The 23,231-nt window shown below is 39.4% G+C and overlaps 1 protein-coding gene across 1 annotated transcript in view; it reads right to left on the bottom strand.

The window, feature by feature from the left end:
* Positions 1-2,980: 2,980 nt before the first annotated feature.
* The window catches only part of LOC134802856 (serine protease filzig), a 46,923-nt gene continuing 26,672 nt past the window's right edge, over positions 2,981-23,231 (bottom strand). Inside the window, exons 2-9 of the mRNA XM_063775592.1 lie at positions 12,458-12,585; positions 8,461-10,590; positions 7,237-7,390; positions 6,005-6,191; positions 5,441-5,625; positions 4,611-4,726; positions 3,898-4,017; positions 2,981-3,153 (exon numbers count right to left, since the gene is read on the bottom strand). Coding sequence (XP_063631662.1) covers positions 2,989-3,153; positions 3,898-4,017; positions 4,611-4,726; positions 5,441-5,625; positions 6,005-6,191; positions 7,237-7,390; positions 8,461-10,590; positions 12,458-12,585 — 3,185 coding nt within the window. The 3' untranslated portion in view covers positions 2,981-2,988. The remainder of the gene's footprint in view (positions 3,154-3,897; positions 4,018-4,610; positions 4,727-5,440; positions 5,626-6,004; positions 6,192-7,236; positions 7,391-8,460; positions 10,591-12,457; positions 12,586-23,231) is intronic.

Genomic DNA, 23,231 nt, shown 5'->3' with positions numbered 1-23,231 from the left:
TAACTGTAAGTCTTCCAAAAAAATAATTTAATTCTGACTTTTTAATAAATAAAAGTTTCCAAATAACCCTATAAAACAATAATTTGTATATTCACGAACTCAAACTGCTGTGCTTTATCAATAATGTAGTTAATTCTTGTATTAGAAATAAGTGAATTTACTTTATTTTAAGTGCATAAATAAAATCATAAAAAAAATGCCACAAAGTTATTGTGTAAAAGCTTATGATGTAGATTAGAGATTTGTGGAATATATTCGATGCAAATGATTTTGTGTTTTATTAAATTGCACTAGTATTATTGCCCCTTCTTCTTCTTCTTCTTCCCCCTTCTTCTTCTTCTTGCCCCTTGTTGGTACAGCAAAGTGTAAAAATATGTGTGCATATAATCAACTCAAAAATATATCCCATAGTTCTTCGCTGACATAAGAGCTATGGGACATATTTTTGAGTATGATGTGTGCACGAATATTTGTACACTTGACTGTACAAATAGTTATGTGTACGTATTGATCAAGTGTTATATTTTCAATATTTAAATAATTTGATCAATCAATTAAATAACTTATACAAACTTAAATCAATAGAAAAATGCTTAAAGCCAACATTAATCATGAATTGATAGAAAATAGCACACTAATAAAAAACAGTTGTATTTGATTATTTTAATAAATGCATAACAGTCGTAGGATTATTAACATTGTCTACTTATTTTTAATACATAAATTATTGAGCGTTTCATATTTTTACATAACATGTGGGTACATTTTCTATGATATGTAAATCCGAAATGGTATCAGTATTTTTATGAACTTTTATAGCAAACAAATTATTGAGTACTTTATTGAGTACTTTTTATTCATGAGATATTCATGGAATTTTTTTTTTGAATAAATAGAAAATATAATCGTTGTCAAAAGACACATTTTCAAAAATAACAAAAGTCACCAGGAACAATTTAAATTAATATTATTATACATTGTCAGTTCTTAAATCTTAATTATATTACTATTTAACAATAAATAAATGCATTTTAATGTACAATAATTACTAAAACTACTAAATATACAAATGTATATTACAAATGCAGAAAATGACACAGTAGAAAGTGTTTTAAGATCAAATGTTTATTTTATTAAAAAATGTCCAAAAGAAAAATACGTGTACGTAAATTAATTATATCAAAATGTTATTTAAAAAATATACATGAAGAATTTAATCACCTTAAATAGAGAGCTGTTATTCATAAATACAAAATTTCATTTATTTAAAACACGTAATCTGAAAACACTTTCATTTATTTACAAAATAATTGCATAGTCTCATTAAAATTATATAAAAAACACTTTAAGGGTGGGAAGACTAACGTCGTGTAAATTAAGAATAATTTAAAAATAATTGAATTTTTACTAACACATTAATTAATGATAACTGCCCAAAAATATGACCACGATTTCAATCAGTCAATATGAAAATATACTCGTACCTAGTCACAAATGAAATCATTAGTCATTACATTTTTCTAAAATATATAAAACTAATGATCATTTCGCTATGTCATTGAGACATAAACACGACATTTAGGAGACATAAATGAAATACTAATAAGAAGCAATTCTTAATGACATAGCGAAACGATCATTAGTTTTGTATCTTTTAGAAAAATGTAATGACTAATTGATTGACTGAATTGTCAATAACGTAAATAGCATACGTCTGAATGACAATCGATCAATCGTTTAAGGCACACCTTAGGGAGTCGATGGCGCCAAAAAATAATGGATATTTATATATTAAGTTCTCTCTACATGGTTGAGGCAGGGGTGCGAAACTCCTCCCTTCGGGCAAACTCGGCTCCGTTCGGTTCAGCATTGCTCCGAGCAATTATTAGGGTTGACACATCTTGACGTCCCTTTGCGTGCACGACCACAGATAAGATAATGGCTTGAATTTTGAAAACCCTAAATAGCCGAAAGGGATAGTGCCATACATTAGAAAGGGACAGCATGATTCGACCTTGAACCGCTGTCAAACTTCGGTTTTGTAGGAAGTTTCCTTTCTGTACGGTATTACTATTATTTATTCTGTGGTTGAGGCTTAACCCTTTGAATACCACGCCTCTGGTGTGCGGCGCTCCATAGTGAACCTTGTTGGAATGCACGAAGGTTGATATTGGGCTGGAGCCGCGCGCGTCAGTTGACGTCTTTAACCGTTAAAGGGTATGAGATGGCGTTGCAGTGTAGGTTCGTTTTTTGAACAACAACCAGTGTTCTTCGTTTCTAATCTAAATGAAGAGTGTCTTTTCAAAAGCGCTTATTTCTCTATGGACACCATACAAAAATATGCCCTATTGAAAAGATACTCCTCAAATGCTAAAAGACAAGCAGGCCTTCCATGGTTCAATACGGGTTCTTGTTAACAATTTTTTTTAATTAACGTTTTAACTTGTAATTTTTAGACAAAGCCACGAAGACGCCGGGCATGGCGCGTTTTATACCGTGCACCAACTGGCGCGCACAATAAAGTTTCCCCAAAATGCCGGTAAATATCGCTGCACAGAACGAGGCGATTTATACATCGCACTAACTATGTTAAATTTATACAGCGCTTATATGTGAAGTTATCTGGGTGAATCAACTTTTTGTTGTCACTTGATGCCATGGCTACGGTCACCATGGTCACTCGTTGAATTCTGGTTTTAAGGCATTTAAATTTCAATTAACCAAACATGCATTTTCGTGGTATTTATAAGCCCTTTCTACAGTGGACCATCTATCAAGCACCATAATATAATGTGCTACAAGAGTTCTAACACAAACTATGCTACTATTGTCGCCTGACTGACGGGATAGAATAACAATGAGAAATTGTCGATTCACCCATCTACGAAAAGGTAGCTCAAAGGTAGGTCAATGGTGCTACCCTGCGTCGCATTTGCATTGGAACATTGTTGGTCTCTTTTATAGATAACATCACATATGTAAGGTTCCTCAATGCACTCCGGTGATGCTTCTCAGCCAAGGCTTGTAGAAAGTCGTTCGCATGTAAACTCCGGGGAGGTAAGGCGCCGCGCACTTGATGCCGTGGGAGACGGTGCCGACTAGCTGCCAGCGGCCGTCGCCGCGTTGGAGGACGAGAGGGCCTCCGCTGTCGCCCTGGAATATAAATCACACATTAATGATGGCGGCCTGGCTGTAAACATGGCTTCAAACCAGTTCAAAAAGTTTCTGAGAAATACAATACAATACAATACTCTTTATTGCACACCTCACACATACGTAGTTTACAATAAATGTACAATATAAACAAAGACAATAGAGGCAACAACAGGCGGTCTTATCGCTTAAGAGCGATCTCTAAAAATGAAAATAGTGTTAAATATAATTTATATTATTTAACCAGACCAAAAACCTACAGTTTAGGCCTAGATAACGCTTAATTTGGGTTGAAAGGTCAAATTACGGGTATTTATTGAATGGATCCCGGGATTCTTTAGCGCGATGACGTAACAAAATACCCGGTACAACGGTAGGACGAGGAGATGTTAGGTTTTCAAATCTCACTTCACAATAGTATTTCTGTCTTCTTCAAAAGGGACGAGTTAAAAGATCTATTTAAAATTATATGCTATCTGAAACATGTCAATGACCTATATTACGGGTTCAAGCTAGCTTTACACTATAAATACTAATGAATATCAGGGTTTTTGTGAGTTCACGATATTTCGGCACAGTTGCACATGCCATCTTCACGCAGAGGGTAACTGTCAGCTAAATACCATAATAATAATAATAGCCATAATAGTATTCTCTTTAATTTTATTAATTAATTAAATTAAATTTATTAATCTCAAGATCTAGTTGTTATCCATCAATGGGTTCTGGTCTGATTATACTCACTTCACAAGAGTCCTTCTGTCCGTTGGCGTATCCTGCGCAGAGGAAGGAGCTGAGAATTTTCTTCGAGTGTCCTGCGGTCTGGAACATCTCTTGGCACACGTTGTTTTCTATCACTGGTACCTGGAATATTCGAGATGTTGGTCACACGCTTGAAATTTAATTTATTTGAAGAGAAAGAAATCGAACTACTTAATGAAAGGTTGAAAAAGCGAATATGAGTATTCAATAACACTTTACGGTTTCCCTTTGAAGAATAGAAGAACATAAACATATTAAGTAATTTATTATCTTCTCTCTGCCTTTAACTGCTTTAACTCAAAGACTACGAAGTAATTATATGACTAAGAATGTAGAGATATTGAATAATTATAATATATCTTTAGAACTTTTCTATTGATAACGTATTATACCAAAATAGTTTTAAGATTCCTCTAAAGCATTTGATTGAGTGGATCACAGACAACTTATTTCAAAATGTAAATATTATTAGGTACTTATGGTCTATGGCTATACGATAACGTTTTACGTCCTGTCTTCATGTCTTAGTCATATAACATAAACAACAGTTGTAAAGGTTGCATTACTGTGTTAAAGCTTGGAGTGCCTCAAGGCTCTATGTTAGGTCTACTACTATTTTTGATGGCTTAGCCTAATAGATTTGTCAATATAACTATTTTAATCAAAAAAATAACAATGTAGAATACTATACATACCTGTACTTCTTGTAATACAGCTGGTACGGCGCCACCATACTTGAGGCGGCCCCAGCCCGTCACCGTCGCCATGCGGCCAGTGAAGTCGCTCTCGTCTGGTGGCATGCAGATGGGCACTAGGAAGAAAAAAACATTTAACAATCTTGTGTACATACGTAAATTTAGGATATGAAGAGAAAATCTTATGTAGGCAATGAGCAGATTTCTAGTTTGTCTGTGTCTATTAAGCTAACTCTGCACTGAATTTGACGTGACAAAGTGTGGAAGTACCATTGTGAACGTCATTTTTTCATGGGAATTTGGCGTTAATGATGACACTTCCACAATCTATCACAGGACTGTGCACTTATCTCATTGAATTTGCTTATAAGACTCTCATAAGACTTAAAAAGATAAATAAATAAAAAAGTGATACATGATGTTGAGAGTTGCTTTACAGTTATATTATTTCTATAAACATTGGAAAACACAAGACACCATCCAGTGAATGTTCTAATATCAACGACACAATAGCAATATAATAAAAACATACCAAAGACAAAGAAAAGATCATTTTTATAAAGATACGAATAGAACGCTAAATTCTTTACCGATGTGAGCATCGAATTTAATAGGCGACTCCAGCTCCAGTAACGCCAGATCGTTTTCAAATGTAGCAGCGTCGTACTGCCTGTGCACGATGACGCGCCGCACGTTTCTGGAGACGGCTTACGGGGCCCTTACCTCTCTGTCGCACTTGTAAATTCGTACGTAAGTGTGACAGGGGGCAACACGTCGAACGTGGTTCGCGGTAGGCGCTCAGGTCTAGTGAGATGTCGTAAGTCACTTACCAATGTGAGCATCGAATTTAATAGGTGATTCCAACTCGAGTAACGCCAGATCGTTCTCGAACGTAGCAGCGTCGTACTGTCTGTGCACGATGACACGGCGCACGTTTCTGGAGACGGGCTTACGGGGCTCCAGGTCTAGTGAGATGTCGTTCTCCCCGAACACTGCTACCAGGGATGCCAGGAAACTGGAAGGTTACGTTCAGATGTTTACCACTCTTTATTATCTAGCCGTCCTAGCAAAATGATGCTTGCAACTCTAAGCGCTACTTGCACCGTCCCACTCACCCGGGGTTAACCGGTTAAACCTGGAGTTACCATGGTTACCAGTACAATTTGACATTGGGTTAACGGTTTAACCGCTTAAATCCGGGTTAGTGGGATGGTGCAAGTGGCGCTAAGATTGTAACTACTTTTTTGTAGAATTTCATGTAGTCTCTTAAAAATCTTGGCTGGGTCTCCTTAGTACGTAAGTTCTACTGCCAAAGTTTTCGCAGAAGAAATTTAGGTACTTTGAAACTTAAACTTAAACTTAAACTTAGGTACGTGAAATCTTTTGAAACTTACCCAGGCTGACAATGAGCAGCAGTCGTAACAAATCTGCCAGTAATCAGCACCCCGCCACACTTATTCTTAGTGAAGAGACCCAGCCACGTGGACTCCCGCACCAGCACCTGCCAGGGCCATTCGCCCTGTTGAGCGTTTTTACCGCCGACTATGCGTCCGGACTTTATCAGGGGTCGGACGCCGCATACTGAAAACGAGACGATTTTTTTGTAAATATAAATACCAGCAAAAAAATTACATGTCAAAAGATGCAAGTCTCGCAACGAAATAAATAAATATTATAGGACATTTTTACACAAATTGACTAAGCCCCACAGTAAGCTCAAGAAGGCTTGTGTTGTGGGTACTCAGACAACGATATATGTAATGTACTTAATATATAAATACTTAAATACATAGAAAACAACCATGACTCAGGAACAAATATCTGTGTTCATCACACAAATGAATGCCTTTACCGGGATTCGAACCCAGGACCATCGGCTTCACAGGCAGGGTCACTACCTCACTTCATTACCCTCTAGGCCAGACCGGTCGCCAAGATTTTTCAACAAAAAAGTTTTGAGATGTAATGTGAAACCAAGTCGGTTATTTTAGCCAGTGCCAGGGGGTATAAATAACCGTATCAATATTAGATATATTTAATTTTTAAAACATATAATGACTTATTTTTTATAAGTTACTTAAGACTGCTTAAAACTCGAAATTTTCAGCGACTGTTACCGTTAACGGGCATTAACCTTATAGCATACCTTTTTAATCCATTGATCGCCAAAGACGTTAACTGACGCGCGCGGCCTCAGCCCAATATCAACCTTCGTGCATTCCCATAAGGTTCACAATGACGCTCCGCGCACGATGGGCGTTTAAAGGGTTAATACTGCTGTTACCATGAATCTAGGATATAACTGGATCTGGCATGAGGGGTGGGGGGAAATGACCGAACGGGATAGTCTTATGTATCTTTCAGTAGGAGTAGCAGCGAAAGCGCTAGCTATTATTGTTTGTCCTTGTCACAGTCACACATATTTTTTGTTCCCCACCGTAAATTTAGTATGCATTATGGTGGGCAACAATTAAATTCGACCAATCACAGTGTCGCATTGCGTATGTTTTGTCCCTCATGGAGGCACGCGTATAACACTTCTATAGGATCCTACCTTCTATGGCTGTTAGTAATTTTTCTGACAATAAGTAAGTAATTTAGGCAGTCAAATTTAATAAATACTCACAGTTCTTGTCATTATAATCAATTGTCTGGTCAGCATAAGGCTCAGTGGTGACCTCTTCCACCGCCTCGCTGGTGACCGTGGTGGTGGGGGCGATGGTGGTGGTTTTAGCTGGCTTTGGGGGCTTCGTGACGGGCTTTGCGGGTTTTCTTGTCACCTGTAAAACGATTTAAGTCATCACTTGATGTTATGATTTGTTGTGTAGGTTTAATTATCATCACAAGCATCATCTAGTCTATTTTATAACCTCTTTACGTGGCGCCATTTGCTATACCTAATTATATAACACACTTCTTTGAATGTCCTAATTGGGTGTCGTCAATATCGGTCACTCAATGTGTCCATTTATTTAGCGGAGTTCCATTACATTTCATTTATTTATTTCAACTTAAACTTACAGTGTAGCACCAAAACGTTTAGGTACTTTACATATAGTCGTATCATCGAGAGCGTGGAATTGCATATGTAGTAGTACTGTTTGTTTACAGGCATTCTATATTTGAATTTTCTATTTTCTTGTACTATCAGCATACAACCACTACAAATGCAATTCCATCTTCTCGATAATTCAACTATACCTACTGATAATGACATTTGACATTGAGTAAAATCAGACTTTAACTGAATACGTTGTACTTATAGTCCAAAGCCACACACATATACACAATGACACACATATGTACACAGGTGAAAAAATGCATACTTACCCTTTTTTTTAACGTTGGGGAAATGCGTTTACGCATGCCACCTGGCCCGGGGGAACCAGGAGCGATGACGGACTAACCAGTAATAAGACTACCTACCATACCTACATGCTATACGTGCATACATACTTTATGAATGGAACGCACTCATAATGTGGGTTTGCAGTTTTTATTGCAGCTCGCTGTACCTACTTTGTGTGGAATTTAGGCCTCCATTCAGTGGCGGATTTGCAGTTTGCCGCTCTAGGCCTCAGGGCCTGTAGTAAGTAATAGCCGCCCCCTTTCTCAGCATCCGTCATACATACATACTGCCGCCTCTAACTAGTATCTTTCCGCCCTAGGCCTACTGGGCCTTAGGGCAAATCCGCCACTGCCTCTATTAACCACTTGTGTCCTATTTTACATAAGATTAGCTAGAGATACTTATAGGTACTAACAGATGTGTTTTTCAGGTAAATGTAATTTATCCGCCAGGCCGATCTGACAGACACTTCTGTGCATATATCCCTAGCTTTTAACTTACTGGTTTCTTAGAAGTCGTCGTAATAATTGTTGTAGTAGGTGGTGGCGCCGTAGTCGTTGTCGGTCGTCGCGCAGCCGTCGTCAGCTTCGTTGGCTTCTTCGTCGTCTTAACGATTGGCCTTCTAGTAGTCGTTGTCAGCCGAATCGGCTTCCGAGTCGTCGCGACAGGCTTTCGCGTCGTCGCCGGTTTTTTACTAGGCTTAGGTGTCGTCGTTTTTGAGTTGATGATTGTCGCGTTCGGCTTTTTATCAAGAATCACTATGTCGTGAAGTTCTTGGAATGTGCCTTGGAGACTACCGACTATTTTGTTGACGAAGAGATTCATCTTTTCGTTTAGTTTTTCATCCTCTTGCCATGTTGGTGTGGTGAAGTCTATGTCGTGAAGGGTTTCAAGCTCGTTATCAGATAGAGATATGCTTGTGTTGTATAGCCCTGGATTTGATCCTGTAGCATTGAGCATCGGGTTTCTAACTGGAGGGAAATTAATCAAGTCATCCGATGACGTCTGCGTTTCAGGTCTTAAAGTTGTAGCTGAGAAGTATTCCGTGTAAGAATCGAAGCTCGGACTTGTAGAAATGACTACAGAGACAGGTCTAGTAGACGATTTGATAGGGTAAGGTGTTGTTGGAGATGGCTTTGGAGTAATAACCACTGTTGGAGATGAAGGCCTTTCATAGGACTGTGGAGGTTTACCCATGTAGATATTGTTAGTCGATTCTATATGGTTATTCACTGTGATCTGGCTCACTGGTTTTTTAAAAGGCTCCTGAGATATCTCAACGAATTCAGGCTCTTTATCTTCGACGGGTTTTGTAGTTTGGAAGCCGTTTAGAACTATAACAGTAGGTGTCACGCTCGAGAAGGTTTCAGGAGCTACGTCATAGCTGGATATTATGCTTGATGGTGATGTAACTGGTCTTCTGGCAGGTTTAGCACCGGTGACATAGCTGGTAGAAGGCGGGCGTCTAGTTGTACTGGTATGGAATGAAGGTTGGGGAGTTGTAGTTGAGCTGACGTAGCTGAAAGTAGTTACGGAGTCGCCGAAATCGCTAGGGTTCGTCGGGTAGCGGTTAAATGCGTCTATAGCTTGACTAGTAGATGGACTAGGTTTTGGTGACGTGTAAGGTTTGCTAGACGGCCTGCTTTCCTGAGGTATCGAATTCGGTGTCGTGTACTTTATAGGTTTTTTGGTAATCAAGACAGGTCGTTTGGTAGTTGTTGGTCGCTTGGTTGTAGTTGTTGAGAATACAGTACTTCCGAATGATGAAGGTTTAAGAGTTACATAGTGACCTGTAGATAAGTAATAATTTGGATATGTACTGCTGTATTGCACTGGTGAGACAGTAGCAGTTGACGGTGATGGTGATGACTTTGTTTCAGCAATATCAGGTATTGGCGATGTAACTTCATCCTTCAAACTAGGAGTACTTTCGTTTAGCATTAGAATGATACTATTGATCGAAGTTTCAGTAATCTTCTGCGGCTCTTTAGTCACAGTTGAAACTTGGACATAGTTTTCGGGATTTTTCGTTGTAGTCTTATTCTTCGGTCTGAAGACAGGTTTTGTGTATATCGGTCTGTGTGTGGAAACAGTTTTAGGAGTCGTTGTTGTTGTGCTTGGCGGTGGAGTCGGTTTCGTCTGCATTGATGACACTTGTATGTTAAAATCTGATGGTCTCGCTACGTTATCTACTGCCGAACCATTTTTATGTAACAGAACTGTGTCTACAGTTCCATGATCAATAGAACTGTGTGTATACAGTCCATCAGGTTTAGCTGGTTTAATGTAAACGAAGTTATCTTCTTTAGGAGGAGCGTGTAACAGCGAATCAGTTATTTGACTTAGACCTTCAGATATAATTTCCTTCTCAGTACTGTCATCAACAGTTTTGACGGTAGATGATGAGGGTTTCTCTCCAGGTCTGTAACCAGGTGTGACTATAGGTTTGAAGCTGTTGTGCCAAGCGTTGAGGGCCTCTGAGTCGTAGTCGTCACTTTCGGTCTCTGCCTCAGGGTAGTCGAGGTAGCTGGTCATGACGACGCCAGGGCCCTTGGGGATGTGGGATTGGCTGTCGGACTTGAGTTGGCAGCAGGCACCAAAGAGGAAGCCGTCCATACATGCGCCGACTACCTGAAAAAAGAAAATTCATTTATAATAGATAGCTTGTTACATTTTCAGTTACTTTAAGATATCGTTGGCGAGTCGGCTGTCAACTATTAAGGTAAACGTACTGGCGGTCCCGGTACATGTCATCTTGAAACTTAAGTCATTGTCATTGTCAATAGAGGTGACAGCAAGGTGTCATCTATTGAGCATTAGCGTGTCGTTTCCTTAGATATTATTGAGGCGTGAAGTGGAGAGTGTGGGCACCTGTTCTATTATTGTGTTTTTAACAAACTTCAAGGTTTCGATGGAGGAGGATTTCTATTCATAGGTAATTTCATTTTAATGGGAGCGAGGTACCGTAAAATGGGGTGAGTAGGGTCAAAACTGAAATTCAAACCTCGATAACATTTCATTTTTACATATGAAAACTGAATGGTGTATATGTCGCAGTCGGATCGTATAATCCGCCGTATTACATTACGGCTAGCCGTTTTCAAAAACAGGGGCGTTTTGAAATGCGGCGGTTTAACGATTAGCCGGATTGAATGCGGCTGAATGAGAATCCGCCGGAATGTATTCGGCGCCATACGTTCTTCAACACGGCTAGCCGTAATGTAATACAGCGAGTCATTAGCCGCCGCTTTGACAGTTTTTAGTTCCCATTTTTAACACCCGTGGCGCTGCCTGACAAACGCTGGGGTGTCCATCAAATCTGGAGTTCGTCGGACTGTTTCTTTTCAAAAAACATTTCTTTCGCAACTTAACTAGACGGAGCCCCGCTTCGCGGGGCTCCTATTTCTGAGCGGTTTGCCCTTCGGGCATCTGAAGCTACCTAACGAACCTAACCTACCTACCTATTGATTTAGTGAGACGTCCGTGAAAACATTACACTTTGGGGAAAAAAGCGTAGGTAGGTAAGTAGGTTAGGTTCGTTAGGTAGCTTCAGATGCCCGAAGGGCAAACCGCCCAGAAATAGGAGCCCCGCTTGCGGGGCTCCGTCTATTTAAGTTGCGAAGGAAATGTTTTGGAAAATAAACACATGTAGTGCGGTGGGACCGTGGTAAAAATAAATTAAATTGCAAACATTGTCAAACTCCGGTTACGTAGGCGACCGAAAGAACTGGTCACTCTACAATCTAAAATAGTAGTACGATGCGGCTAAACGTTAGCCGCCTTATTGAAGAACGTATCGCAATGACAATCCGGCTAATCGTCGAACCGCCGCATTTCAAAACGCCCCTGTTTTTGATAACGGCTAGCCGTAATGTAATACGGCGGATTATACGATCTGACTACGACATATATAATAAGTGTTCCGGACGTTTGTATTTTAGTTTTTATTTTATTTTGGGTAGTTCCATTTCATAACTTTGACGATAAAGAGGAAAACCCACCTCACCCCGTAGTGCCTCGTATTTGGGGTGAGAGGGGTTTTCATACAAAGGTGATTTTGGAAGATTGTTGGATCGATTTTTTTTTATTATGCGTATTACTATAGCTCCATTTTAAATTGGAATACATTATTTTTGTAGCAGTAGCCTTAAAATCCCTTCTCACCCCCCTCTCAAACCTTCTCTCCCCATTCATAACCCACCTCTCTCCGCAAAACCTACTCACCCTGTTTTACGGTATACTCTTCTTTAACTATAAGAAGAGTTTACCTCGCCCCCTCTCTGTTGGCACTCGTGGTTGAAAATGCATATCGTGTTCCCGCGGTTGTATTTTAATCGATAAGATAACATAACGTAAGATAACAAAACATAAGATAAGAAGAGTTTACCTCGCCCCCTGTTGGCCCTCTGTTGGCACTCATGGTTGAACATGCATATCGTGTTCCCTCTGTTGTATTTTAATCGATAAGATAACATAACATAAGATAAGAAGAGTTTACCTCGCCCCCTCTCTGTTGGCACTCATGGTTGAACATGCATATCGTGTTCCCTCGGTTATATTTTGCTGCTCGTGACGCTTTGCAGTACGTCGGCGTTATTCGGTAGCCGCCGAATAATTTTCTAGAATCTGAAAAGAAGAAAAAATTTGTGAAAACTCGAAATATGGGAATGTGGTATTCTGATTTTTTTTTAAATAAAAAGGTAACCATCTAATAATGACAGTATAATAGTAAAATATATTTTTTCCAGCAGATCGAGATCCAGAAAAATTGTGATTTGTAGCGTTGTCCTGGAGGCCAATTCGAAAGAATATTTTGATATCTATATGATGTCATTTTGTTTACCGCGTGTAATTTCGTACTTGTTCGTACATGTATTGGTGCGAGCGAAACGTCTCCGCCTCTTGTGTTATTCATACAAGCAGGCGTATTTTGAATTCCATAACAGGTTATGAATTAGATCTGGATTAGTTATGGATTTGACCAGTTTGACCTGTCCGTGTGAAAACTGATATTTCTTCAACAAAAAACGTCACTTCTGACACTGACAAGAACGACCATCATATCCGTACTGGATTAGTTATGGATCTGATCCCATAACTAATCCAGTACTGATATGATGGTCGTTCTTGTCTACGTGACAGCCTGATAAAACGGTGTCCGTCACTTTCTATCCCACGGTGTTAAAAAGTGACAGTTATTATATCACGTGGATAAAGATGCCATCCATAATACGCCGGCTGATCTAATTCATAACCTGTTAATGCCTGATAATTGAAAATAAGAGTTAAAATTTGAAACAAATACTTCAAAGATTTAATAACTCCCTGCCCCTACTAGTGGTATAGAAATGGCTAAGTATATGTGTGTGCGATTACCGTGACTATTGTATGCGGACGAAGTTGCGGGATAAATCTAGTATTTATTGAGCTAATCAAGTTATCAACACTCTTCGAAAGTCGGTAAGACACGATTTACTATCACGCCTCACACATTACTCTAAAATGAACTTTCCCGTTGGCAATCAATAAGTATCAGACGGATCATTTCGATAATTTGTTTTTACTTTCTTTGCTTTATTTCGTAACTTAGAAATTTAATCGTTTTACCAATTGGTTCCAATTCCAATTTAGGACGATTTAAGTGAAAATTTCTTAGTGCGGCAAAGTTACGTAATAAAAGCGTTTTGGCAAAAATACATTTTTTGCTAACCGTTTTTATCAAGTTTTCATCGAGACAATTCTAAGAAACGTTTGTTCAAAGACTTCATGGCCGTGTTCGGTCTTAATTATCAGATTAGCTCGATTAATTCAGTCAGAAACGTCACTTTTGACAGTGACAGATCATATCCATGACAGATTCCGATCAAACAAGTTTACTGTGATATAATTTCATTGTTTTTACCTTAAATTCCGACGTTTCAGCTGAGTTGCACCAGCTGTGGTCACGGAAAGAATGACGTCCCAGCAAATGTCAACAGGGATATAAGTAAAACCATGGTATAATAATATACTCCGCCTGGTACTCCATTCCGAGATTCGCGTATGACCTAACTGACACGCGCCTACGTCATCATGCTGTTTACAGGTTCTCAAACTTTGAAATGTGGGAGAATTTTAACCAACGGTGAAAATTATTTTAACGGCATTAATTTTAAATTATTCATGTAGAAACATAGTAAAATAAAACAAATCTAATGTATTAAATTAAACTTTATTTATCTATACAAGACAAACGTTTGAAAAACTAATTCACAGTTACACATTAATTACCAAGCTTACGACGTAAAAAGTTTGGAAAACACTGCGACTGCTGACACTGAGCGAGAAGGAAATAACAATTAACACGCGTTCGACAAGGATGACGGTCAGGGCATGAAGTTATCTAGATCCGAATTGTCAAATGTGCACAGCGCTATCCTGTGTTGCCAGTAGTATAAACAGAATTACCCGAAAGTCTGAAATTTCTTTCGTGAATCGGAAGATATTGCTAACGAGTAATTAAAAATGACGTGTTATTGTAAAATTTAAGCTCAAATACATATAAATGAAAATTATAAAATTATAAAGAAATATTTTAACTTATTAACCATAGGTATAATGTACCCATGTAACATGTTATGTTGAAATAAAGTGGCAATGTTATTGTGACGTAGGCCCGTGTCACTCTGGGAATGGAAGACCATGTTTTATTAGACCATGAGTAAAACCATGGTATAATAATATACTCCGCCTGGTACTCCATTCCCGTCTTTTCTAGGTCACCTAACTGACACGGGCCTACGTCATCATGCGACAGCGCTATATGATAATATGCGATAGCGCTATATATAGCGGCCATGTTGTTGTGACGTAGGCCCGTGTCACTCTGGGAATGGAAGACCATGTTTTATTAGACTATGAGTAAAACAACACTGAACTACCCGAAATTAGTCGGAAACGTCGGAATTTAAGGTAAACACTCTTTTTTTTGGGCAGTCGTGAAAACAATGAAATTATATCGCCCGTTTGTTTAATTACAAACCTATGTGTACGAAACGCGAGAGTTTGAAGTGTTCGATTCAGATCAAATTCATAACCCGTTCTTGCAATCAGAATACGCCTCAAGGTACCGAATCCTGGCGCAGACGCAGATAAATCTCCATTTTATGCAAAATGTAACGGTGCGGCCTTTGTCCTTGTTGTTTGTATATATTTATTTTATTTATCGTATGGCATATGTACATGTCACTGGATTACAATGTCAAAGGTTTTGTTAAAATTTCGCCCTTCCCAGGTACGCAACTGCTTCATCTGACAGGGTCTTAAAATCGTCTACTTGGCCTGTGTATCTAGTAAGGGGGCATTCCAGAATGATGTGGTTGATGGTCTGATCTGGGTGCCCGCAGTTACAGGCAGGAGAGGAGCTCCAGCCCCATTTATACCAGTGGTGGCCGCAGTTGCCAACTCCTGTTCTTAGGCGGTTAAGGGCGGACCACACCCGGCGGGGTTCCTTGAAGCCTACTGGGGGTACACGCAGGGGTAAAGTAGAGAAGGGGTTGGCTTGGTCTCTGAGGGCTTCCCATTCTGTGGTCCATGCCTCCTCCAGGGTCCGGGTGGTCAGGGAATTTCCCATCAGTAATGCAGGGGGGTTTCGGGATTTAAGGCGTTTACTTCCGAAGCCCTCGAGGTCTTGGTGGATTGGTAGGCTAGGACTGCAGTGCGCTTTTGATAATTCGCGTTGGAGGCATTTTTCTCTTCGCAGGTGCGCAGGGGCTATGTGGCTAAGAGCTGGAAGCCAGTGGGTGGGTGTTGGCTTAAGGCATCCCGTTATTAGACGGAGAGTCTGGTTTAGCTGCGTGTCGATGGCTGAGGTATGAACACTATTTATCCAGACTGGGGCACAGTACTCAGCCGTCGAGTAAACCAGGGCCAGCGCTGTGGTTCGGAGACAGGAGGCAGAGGCTCCCCAAGTTGTTCCTGTTAATTTTTGCACTAGACTATTCCTGGTCTGCAGTTTAGCCGATACTTTTTGTAGGTGACACTTGTAAGTAAGACTTCTGTCCAGGGTAACTCCAAGGTACTTGGGGTGCGGGTTATGTTTAAGTATTGTGCCTTTAAACTTGACTGTCAGTGTTCTTTCTGCAAGCTTATTGTTAAGGTGGAAGCAGCAGACTTCCGTCTTACTTGGGTTAGGACAGAGGCGCCACCGGGTGAAAAAGTCGTCGAGGGCTTCCAGGTCTCTTTGTAGGATTGGTTCAGTGGAATCCATTTTGTGGTGTTGGGTAATCATAGCCAGGTCGTCGGCGTATCCGAATTTACGTGACACAGTATCGGGAAGGTCATGCACGTAGATATTGAACAGGAGAGGGGCTAGGACAGAACCCTGCGGGAGCCCATTGTTTAGTGTTCTGACGCTGCTGGTTTCGTCACCCAGGAAAACCTGTATCGGCCTATTAGTAAGGGTGTTTTCAATAAGCCTGTAGATTTTCATGCACGGGATTATTTTCAACAGTTTATATAACAATCCCTGGCGCCAAACTGTATCGTATGCAGCAGTCAAGTCGATAAAAACCGCAGATGATTTAAGGTTCTTATTAAACCCGTTTTCGACATGTGTTGTGAGAGCGAGCACCTGATCACAGCAGCTACGGTTAGGTCTAAAGCCGGCCTGTTCCTGGGGGATGATTGCGTTTACGGCGTCATGAATGCGATTGTGGACTAGTCTTTCCAGTAATTTGTATACAACGCTTAAGAGAGCGATTGGTCTATAGCTCTCTGCTTTGTCGTCAGACTTTCCAGGTTTGAGGATAGCGATTACCCTAGCCCGTTTTAATGATGTAGGCATTTTCCCGGAATCCATTATGGAAGTGTAAAAGTTTGCCATCCACGCGCGGGTCTTTGGTCCACTATGAATAAGGAATTCAGGAAATATACCATCCTCTCCACAAGCTTTGTTCGTTGAGATGTGGCTCAAAGCTTTTGTGACCTCATCTACCGTAAAGGGTCTACTGTATGTGGCGTTGGGTGCAGCACTAGATTTGAGTGTAGAGAGTTCTTTACGTATGTTCCTGGTGTGGCATTTGTGGTTTGGCGCTCTAGACATCCTTATCATCCTGTCTGCGATTGCGTTGGGGCTTACGTTTGGTTTGGGCCTCTTTGTACTTGTTCCGTCAGTCAATTTTCTCACTAGGTGCCATGCCTTTTTGCTGGAGTGCGTAAAGTTCATTTTTTGAACAGTTTTCTCCCATTTCTCGCGGCGAGCTAAGTCGAGTGATTTAATGACTTCGTGGGCTGTGGAGCGGTCACCAGTACTTTGGAAATCCTGCCAAAGATCTTCTGTGTCCTTATTCCAGCATGGTATATATTGCCGTCTGAAACCTCTGGGTATAAACTCTTTAGCGGTAGCTAGGAGTAGTTTTTTAAAGCGTTCATAGCTATCCGGGACAGGTGGAATCCACCTGATGCTACTATCCAGTTTCTTTTTGAAACCATCCCAGTACGCTTTCTGGAAGTTCCAGCGGGGGACTGGGTAGGATGGCACGATAGGTATCTTGAGACCAATTTCGAACACAACAGGACGGTGTTGGCTATGGGGGAAGTCTGCTAGTACCGTTCTTTGGACTGGAAGTGGGTTACCTTCTGTATCTTTTGTTACAAAGGCCAGGTCGGGATTGTAATCTCTTCCCCAGCGCGCCGATTTAAAAGTTCCCTTACTCTTGCTATCGTATACTAGGTAAGAATTCGTAGCGTCAGCCCATTGCATCACCTTCTCACCGTTGCAGTCGTTCTCTTTATACCCCCAGCTTGTGTGATGACTATTGAAATCCCCAATATAAAGAGCGGGATGGGAAAGTTGTGGGAGGATAGGGTCTGGCCATTTGCTGTTTGGTGGTTTGTAGACGTTGCAAAATTTGAGTTCTCCAAGTTGGACGATGTTAGTGGCAATATTTTCTTCATTTAAGTCGTTTGCTATTATATGACATGTGGGAGCAAGAGTTTGGCGGACATAGACAGCTGTACCATATTGGTCTTACTCTTAAAATACTAGTTATTTCGTATTTAAATGGACCAAACTTGAATTTTTTGGTAGTTATGAGGCCTTTCCGTAATGGGACATCTACTAAGCGCGTTTGTAGAACATGGTACAGCAGCTCTTCTAACTAACTATGGTACGTACTATTGTCTCCTGGCTGATGGGACAGAATAACAACAAGAAATAGTTGATTGACCCGCCTAGTCCCACAGTAAGCTCAATAAGTATTCGCATTTGCAGCCAACATGGTCGACACTTCCATTTTAATAAAATATACAATCATGGACAAATTTAGACGACCGCAAAAAAAGTTTATTTACTAATTTTGAAATTTCTTTACATGCTGTAATCCAGTAATTAAACCTTTTTAGGGTTCCGTACCCAAAGGGTAATAACGGGACCCTATTACTAAGAGTCCGCTGTCCGTCTGTCTGTCTGTCACCAGGCTGTATGTCATGAACCGTGATAGCTAGGCAGTTGAAATTTTCACATGAGGCACATATTTAATTACACAAACGGGTCTACCGCGATATAATTTCATTGTTTTTACCTTAAATTCCGACGTTTCCGTTGACGACGACGTTTAAGTTGTCTTTCCGTGACTACAGCTGGTGCAACTCAGCTGGAACGTCGGAGTATAACGTAAAAACAATGAAATTATATCGCGGTAGACCTGTTTGTGTAATTAAATATGTGTAAAAAACGCGAGGCAGTTTGAGTCTCGCAGGATATAGGATATATTTTATCACGGATATAAATAGATAGATATAGAATACTCTTATTTGCACAACTCAGTAAAAGATACAGCTTAAAGAAAAACAACTGAATTAAAGATAGAAACAGGCGGTCTTATCGCTAAAGAGCAATCTCTTCCAGACAACCTCATTCAATAATAATCATTCTACTCAGATGAAATTCACACAGAATCTAATGGAAGCGGAAATGAAGTTGTCTATTTGATATTATCTATATTTCAATCTAAAATAAACGTTCGATTCCGTTCGATTATCGATATATAAAATGTCCTATCAAACTAAATTACCTGGATGTGTCTAGAATCTAGATTTCACTCTGATTTCAGCTTTCTAGCGATTGAAATTTCACTTGGGATGCGTAATGGTGGTAAAGTAGGTGGAAATAACGTTTCTAGTGGTCTAGATACAATTGAAAGTCTGTGGATGTCCTTTATTGCTTGTAAATGGTAAGATGGACGTGGTGAATTTAGTGAAACTGTGCAAGAAGATACAGGTTGGTCCAAACCTTGACGTCCAAAAATATTTTTTAGATTCCTCACGTTGTGGGCTATCAGAATATACCCCATGTATGTTAGCCGAATATTCGTAGTTTTCAAGTTATGATTTTTTTAACTATTAACTTTTAACTATTTTTAACTATTAACCTGTGTCGAAACGTCGGTAAATCAAGTACCTCTACCACCAGTTTTGACATTGACATAACGCTCACGTCTACGTAATTTACTTTCTGTACATCTCGCTTGCACTAATATGCGAGTACGAGCGAGATGCATAGAAAGTAAAGTTACGTAGACGTGAGCGTATGACGTACGTCAAAACTGATGGTAGACGTAAAGGTAAATTCGCGTTAGACCCGTCTATAAATGTGAGTTAATATGTGTTCAAAAAGCGAAAGTATAAAATATTATATTAACTTTTGTTATGAAAATCCGAGGTGTAAATTGCACAGTACTTAGTTTTTCCTACATTTCTCGTACCAACTAAGCGTTGTACCAATGTTTTTAAAATAAGCGTTGCATATTTGTATGTTAGGTACTGGCAAAATACCAGCGATGTGGCTTGCCGACGACGTGAGGAATGTAAAAATAATTTTTGGACGTCAAGGTCTGGACCGCCCTGTAGATGGACAGTGGTGCAACCCTACATTGTATATTTAAGAGGAAAGTGGATGGCCGCTCTAAAAGCAGTCCCCATGTTCCTAGATAATAGCATTATAAAATAGTTATTTTAATGTTAGTTTAGTTTTGTAGGTAGTTTTAAACTTCAATAGCAATAATGAACTTTAATCTTTGAAACTTATTGCAAATTTTAAGCTGCTTATATCGAAACTTGCTTAAGGGTTCATTTAGACGATGCGAGAATTCGCATGCGAGTTTCATTACATTGCGGGTTTTAATCGGTCGGTTGAATTGGACGTAACCAACAGTCCGCAATGTAACTAAAATCGCATGCGAGTTCGCCCGCCGTCTAAATCAGCCCTAATTAAGAAGTAATTTTTTTTACAAGACGGCAAAATATGTCGGTTTATCATCGTGTTAATATTGATACATCAAGCGAATATTCCAAAGTTTAAATATGAGCGGAGCGATGGGTTCGTGAAGTGGAATCTTGAGCGTTTCGAGGGTTTCAAGGCACAAGGGTTAGCTAAACAAACTTTGCAGCCGAGTGAAACACAATTTTTCACCACACCAACGCTAGGAAAATCACAGTGATATGTGTCAGATAAGTGTCCGTCATAAGGGCCCCTTTTTCGAAGTCAAAAATGTACAGTCGACGTCAAAGATATGTTTACACTTTTGCACCTCCTTTGTAATAAGGCGAAAAATGTAAACATATCTTTGACGTCGACTGTATTGAGAGTTTCTTCTATTATATGTCGAAGTCTAGTCAAAGGTCCCGCTTTGTCGCTTACCATAAGGACGAGATTTGCTTGTATCTTTATACGAATGACCTGTCAAAGCGTCCTTATGGCATGCGACAAAGTGGAACTTTTTGCTTGTTAACGACATATATTCCGACGCTAGGTAGATACGAATCAAGTTTTAAAACTTTTAAAATAAGTTTTTATTTAATAAATATTTTTTGCGCAGTTTAAGATAATAAAATTTTAAAGACAAAGTTTAAGTCAAAATGTAAATTGTCCTTTTACTCGCTCGATAGGCTTTCACAAGGCTCCAAAAGAAAGCGATGGTCCCAAAGAAAGTCTTGATATCATTATTATTCGGCGCGCACCTGACACACAAACTGTTTTGGACTTCCGAGCAGGGGCATTCGGATTTATAAAAGCTCTATTCAATTTGATATTCGGTCAATTTTATTTAAAGTTGAAAGATTAGGGATTTTTAATGTTATATCTACTTTACTTAAAATCACAAACCCTTTTGATCCTAATAGAAGAGAAAAGTGTCCCAAAATGTCCATATAAATTTCGTTCCTTGCATTCCGTTACCAAAGTCTATGAAAAATGGTAACAATAGATTTTTTAATAATGAAGTTTTGTACTTAGGTAACACTTCATTAAAAATTAATCTATTATCTATTATCTATCTTCAAAATATAATTTTAGCTTCAAAGGTTTTTTTTTTAAATTATTATGAAAAATTTTCCTACCTACATAATAATACAGTAAAATTATACATTTTGCGTTTGCGTCAAATCCGGTAGTTCTGATTTTTTGCAGACTTGTTTATGATGTTGGCCCAATGAATAATCCAAGTTTGTGACCTCGAGCGCCGAACGCAACTTTGTCAAAAATCGAATAAACCGCAATTTTTTTAGATTTAGGCGATTATAACCCTAAAGTACTAGTTTTTGATAGTAACTTCCTAGGGCGTTTTTAAAGTAGACTAAATTTGCTACAATAAGACACTAGAATTGTCTCTGTACATCTAATATTTTCCGAGATAAAGCTTTTCAAAATGTATAAGTTTTTCGAACTTGTATTCGTAGGCTAAGTAAGTGCAGTGAGTATACACTTTTGTCTCAGGCGATGCCGGTTGGCACAATTGTTTCTAAGGTCAATCAAAGCTGATTTGGCCCGGTAGCCACAAGATCGTACCGCCCCCCCAAACAGGGTTGACAAACTTGCGTTCGGCGCTCGAAGTCACAAACTTGGATTATTCATTGGGCCAACATCATTTCAAGTCTGCAAAAAATCAGAACTACCGGATTTGACGCAAAAGAGCCAGGTTACAAAATTCGACAAAGTTACTGGATTTTAAGTTCAGATAAAGTCACGAGTTGGTACGAGGTGGGGGGCGATTTTTGAATTTCGATCGCTCGATTTCGTCACTCGAAAATCGATGGAAAACGGCGAATTGCTAATTTTTGAAATACGAGCGATAGAAATTTTGAATCGAGTGGTATTGACACTTGTTTTCAAATTTATTAGTAGAATTTAAATGCCTAGTAGTGGACATATTATTGAACGAAATACGCGAAATCGAGCGGTCGAAATTAAAAAATGGGCCCCTGTAGTTTGATTGAACCCGCGACCTTCATTCTGTAATAGTAGCACGACGCCTTACCGCTAGGCTACTAAGAATATTCAAATATAAATAACCTCAAATCAAGCTAAAATTTGGTAAAGGTCGAATGCCGCTTGTGTCAGTTTGTGTCAAGAATTTTGTCCAGGCAAGTAGGGTAGTAGGGGGACCTTGCAGTTTATTTTAGCATTCTAGCACGTACTTACAACTAATCGGACGTAGTTTTGGAAACGAGAACCAACCCCACAAACAAAAAACCCGGTCAAGTGCGAGTCGGACTCGCGTTCCAAGGGTTCCGTACATTACCCAATTTTTAACAATGTATTTATTTAATATTTATGTGGAACTTGAATGAAATTTGTTTCAAAAACCCGTGGGGGTTGGTTCAAAAACTAAGTAATTAAGTCCGACTCACGCTTGACTGCACATTTCTAATAGGTTTTGCTGTTATTTATAGGTAAAAAACTATTTTGTGTATTTTTCAAAATGTTAAACCCAGTACTTAATTTTGGAGATAAAGGGGGTTGGGGGGGGGGGGGGGTCGGACTCAGACAGACAGGCGCACGAGTGATCCCATAAGGGTTCCGTATTTTCATTTTGAGGTACGGAACCCTAAAAATATTGAAAATCGAACTTGCTACAATAATTTACTATTATTACATTAATATTATTTGTTATTGTTAAATATTTATTTTGTTTTATGTAAAGTGAAATAGTTCTTTAACCTCCCTTGCCTTCAAACCCTCTCAACGTTCAAGATACCTCTCGCAAATCTTTCGCTTGCTCGGATTTTTACATAATCATAGAAGAAAGCAACAATTTTGCTCCCCTGTTAAACAAATAATTATTAATATCTGGGAGACCGAGCCTTTGCTCGGAAAACGTATAAAAACTCAATAATGCGCGTTTTCTCAGAGATCGATTTTTCGCCCCCGAAAACCCCCATATAGCAAATTTCATCGAAATCGTTAGAGCAGTTTCCGAGATCCCCGAAATATATATATATAAATATACAAGAAT

Source organism: Cydia splendana, chromosome 25, assembly GCF_910591565.1.
Source record: "Cydia splendana chromosome 25, ilCydSple1.2, whole genome shotgun sequence".
NCBI lineage: Eukaryota > Metazoa > Arthropoda > Insecta > Lepidoptera > Tortricidae > Cydia > Cydia splendana.
Note: the sequence above shows the minus strand (reverse complement) of the source record. Positions and strands in the feature narration are given on the sequence as shown.